The sequence below is a fragment of the Ornithodoros turicata genome, chromosome 4 (assembly GCF_037126465.1).
Source record: "Ornithodoros turicata isolate Travis chromosome 4, ASM3712646v1, whole genome shotgun sequence".
Taxonomy (NCBI): Eukaryota; Metazoa; Arthropoda; class Arachnida; order Ixodida; family Argasidae; genus Ornithodoros; species Ornithodoros turicata.
Genome location: NC_088204.1, coordinates 73,932,635 through 73,936,829, shown reverse-complemented (window position 1 = coordinate 73,936,829; position 4,195 = coordinate 73,932,635). Strand labels below are relative to the sequence as shown.

The following is a 4,195-nucleotide window of genomic DNA, read 5'->3' as shown; positions in this document are numbered from 1 at the left end:
GTCTGCTAGTGTTCGGCATAACAAATTTTAGATGTTTTTATTGAACTGACATAGCTTGCTCTTTTATTGCACTTGTTTACTGTTTTAAGGGTTCATGACAATAAACTCTTAAAAAGGTGTAGCATTTGGCACTCTGTTTTCTTTCTGTCGGAATTAAACAATGTCCCGCATCGTGGGCAGAAAGTAGCTTTTGAAGAAAAATGCGCTCCTCTCCAAAAGTAACTTGAAAAAGTCTGTGTCAAAGTCCACCGTGACAACCAGCATCCGCTGTGCACTCTCGTAAACAAAGATGTGAGCTTCTTTGAGCTCAGACACACCCATTTGTACTTGTGTCTGCCCATAATAATGGCTTGTCTTTTTTAGTTTGTAGTCATTATTCTCTTTCTTCAATTCACTTTTCATGAACTTTTCAATGTTCTGAGGGCACTTCACTTCTAGAACCACACTTCCACAGCAGTCGCACTGCACAATGGCATCATGTGTCGCACCAATGAATGGCAGGTCTGCTTTCACCATCAGCCCACATTCCCGTATCTTGAAATACTTGTGGCCTTCTCGGAGGACTGCATATGCAGCTTTGGCCTCACCCTCCATTCTGAGTCCCTCCTTCATCGCTTTAGTACACTTTTCGCTATTGCAAGAGGGCCTTCAGCAGAGGGCGCACGTCATGTGGCCCCATCTTCGTTTGCAAAGACTTCACCCTAGTGTGCACACGGTAGGCAACAGAGGCAGTGACCATACCCACTCTGTGCATCTTCCATTCACTGCATGTGCTCTGCCCTCTGGTGACAGATTCGATGTGCTGGACATCTTGCAATGAGTAGCTCTCCACCAGAGCATCGTAGAGCTCGTTGTTGGTCTTGTCTAGGTGGAGCTGTAGTAACTGCCTCAGCACGCCCTGCAGGTTGAGTGGAGCACTTCCAGAGGAACTCTCACCTGCCTCGTCGGAAGTGGCTGTCAGTGTACCTTGAACGATGCCACAGCATTATAGCTGACAGACACTTGTGCCGGTAAACAAAACATTAAAATGCACAACTACACCTCTGCGCAAACCAGCACCAGTCTGATCCTGGGATATCCAGAACACAGAAAAATAAACAATATTTTAATCGTTAAAAAAGCAATAAACGTCCTAATGCTAAACATGCACTACAGATGTAACTTCAGAACAAGTAAGTTCACTCCGTTCATACGCTTCAGCTTACACTGAGCACCTTTTATGTACTAATGAATACACGGCAAAATGTAAAGCTATGACTAACCTCTCCCAATGTGACCACTGTCTGTGTTAGGAGGGCTCTGGTTTGTGGCTCTTTGCTGATCTGCTTGCCGCACTGTTGCTAGGAGGTGGCATTCGTCGTGTCGCACAGCTGCAGCAGAGTCCGAGAGGCCGTTTATGAGAGCCTCAAGTGAAATTGCTGTGTCATCATGTGTGAGGCGCCTCCTTTTTGCCTGCAACACAGTGGCATTCGGGAAGTTGTCAAAATCTTGTTGCTGCAATGGAACAGCAAGGTTCCCTCTGGCAACATTCTCAACGATAAATGAGGCTGAAAACCTATTGAACAGTGCAAACCGAGGCCTCAACAAGGCCAAAGCAATATAACATATTTACGGACTGCAAAGTGTCTTAGCTAATATCTCAGATTCCTTGGGTGTTCATGAGGCCTGTATTTGTTCCGTCCCTTATGTTATCAGAGCCTCTTGCACGCATGTTACTATAAACATGCCACCTGCCTCAATTTGTCTTTGTCTGCATGAACGTATGAGCAAACAAAAAGGGAGAAAAAAGTTGACAAGGAAGTGTAGTTCCTGTTGATCGAAGGGCCTTATCATACTGAGATAATGTCGGACTGGTGCATTCTTTGCAAACTGCCCTGCTTAATTGTTCATGTCATGTCACACAAGCATCTGTATACTTCAGTATTTTGTTTTTCTGCATTGATCGTAACTGGAGAAAAGTCAACCTGTTTCTAAAGCAAATCAAATGTTGACACAGCCTCCAAATTATTGTGAAAATAAATGTCGAGAACAGCAAACTAAAACTTGATATTAAAAATTAAAACTAAATATTGCGCATAAAAATGTACATACCTGCTTTGCACATGACAGCTCAACAAAACGTCTTGGGAGGTACTTTTCTCTCACTGCCGTTTTTTGTACCTTTCCCCACCTGCAGACCAATAAAAGACCAATTGTAGCTTGCAAGCACTACAGGACAAATTGTGAAGCTCACCTTTGTGGTTTGTCGGTCTGAGACAAACGATGGATATAGTCATTTGAGTGTACATACAGTAATACTGCCACCATGTGCTTGCAGATGAAGTTCCTGGAACACAGACAGGAACGTTATTCGCGTTCGCAGCCTTGCTTTGTGCAAAGAGCGCGAGTAAATGCATGAAGTAACATTTTCCAACATGATTGTTGCTCTTACCCCGCACGACACGTGCACAAGGCGTCAACGACACCGCCGTTCTTTTTTACGTCCACAGTCAAGCGATGAGGATCGCTAAAAGGCGCAGTCGTCTGCAACACAAATGCAGACAGCGCTCATCTTGTTTCGGTTTCGTCGGCTACGCTGCATTCAACAACGTGGCCGGCGTTGTAAACGTCTTCGCCTTCCTGTAAAGATCGTGCCGAATCATTCGGACTCTTGCCGATAAACTTGTACACGGCGGACAGCGAAACTGGGACTGAAAGAAGAAAAAAGTCGCGGAGGAAGTGCATGTCAGTTGCGCTTCATGTTCGCGCGCTGAAAGTTTCATGCAGTGTAACGAGAAGAGCGTCATAAACTTTTATCGTGCTACGGCACATAACATCCCTTACCTTGGACTTGATAATCTTCGTCCTCCATTTGTGTGCGGGCAAAACTGAGGAATTTCACGGGTAGCACCGACGTAACAACTGCGAGAAAGCAGGGTCCGAAACGCGAAACGACGATGTGATCCTGCATACTACGTCACGCGCGTAGTTCCCTCCGCTACAACCAGGGGGCGACTCCCAAACTTCTCGTCGCTAATAGCCAATGTTGTGCGTTTTCTATCCTCAAGAAACAGTTCAAGGCTTCACTGCGTGTACATCAATTGACTAAAGCAAGAGAAGAACAAGAAAAAAAAAAAAAGAGTCGTCTCACGGCGAGGAGTACCACATCTACACTGACAATGCTCTGGCTTTCAAGCGATCCAAGAAGCACTTGGAACAACTTTGGAACGCAATTCGGAACCGCGCGGTGCAAGATCACTTCGCATGACAGGAGGTGCAGCGTGGAAATTCATCGTGGAAAGAGTCGCCTGGTGGAGTGGGTATACGAGCGTCTGATGGGATCCAGGAAGCTGGCGTTGAAGAAAACTATCGGGGCCAAGTTTTTGTCCGCACACGAGCTGACAATGTACCTGTGCGAAACTGAGGCAGTCTTGAACTCAAGGCCTCTAACCCACCTCTATGACGAACCTCAAGAGCCAGTGCCACTTCGTAGCGCTTCCTTTCTCGCAGGAAGAAGACTGACAACGCTACCGAACTTAACGGGTCCGGAAGTAACTAACATAGCACACAATCAGCAGCGCAAATCGTGGTCGGATCGCCAGATGGTTTTGGCAACATTCTGGAAAAGATGGTCCAAAGGTTATCTTGCTGAGCTGAAAACAAGGCCGTCAACGAGAGGACGGAAAGCAACGATTGAGGAAGGAGAACTCGTTTTGCTGCAAGAGACTATGCTACCTCGGCAGCAGTGGAAGATGGCAAGAGTCGAACAGTGTTTCGTCGGAAGAGATGGGAAAGTCAGATCGTGCATGCTGAAGCTTCCGAGCGGCATCACTTTGAAGAGACGAATTCAACTACTGTACCCTCTGGAGTTAGGAGAATGAAAATGTCTACGCCATTTTTTTTTTTGGGGGGGGGGGCGGATGTGTTGGATTTCGCGTTTGATTTCAAGGAACGAGGAGGAGGAAGAAGCGATGATGAAGACGAGGAGGATTTTGCGTTGTAACTTTCTGATTGGGTCATTCGACGTTGGGAGCTCGTGGGAGCAGGCTGGCTGAATTAAACTAAATCAAACTGCTTACGGTACTCCTTTTTCCCTAAAACCATTGAAGAGTGGATTAAGTTACACCAGACGGCCATTGACTGCGACACCATCCCTTCTTTTGTCTCCTGTATTACTGAACTCTATCGTGACTCATAACTGTGTTTCCTTTATATA

General features: G+C 46.1%; 1 protein-coding gene across 1 annotated transcript; it reads left to right on the top strand.

The window, feature by feature from the left end:
• Nucleotides 1–3,158: 3,158 nt before the first annotated feature.
• On the top strand, nt 3,159–3,860 carry LOC135392568 (uncharacterized). The gene has a single exon (XM_064623273.1). It carries the CDS (start codon nt 3,159–3,161, stop codon nt 3,858–3,860), a length of 702 nt encoding a protein of 233 aa, XP_064479343.1.
• Nucleotides 3,861–4,195: the final 335 nt, after the last annotated feature.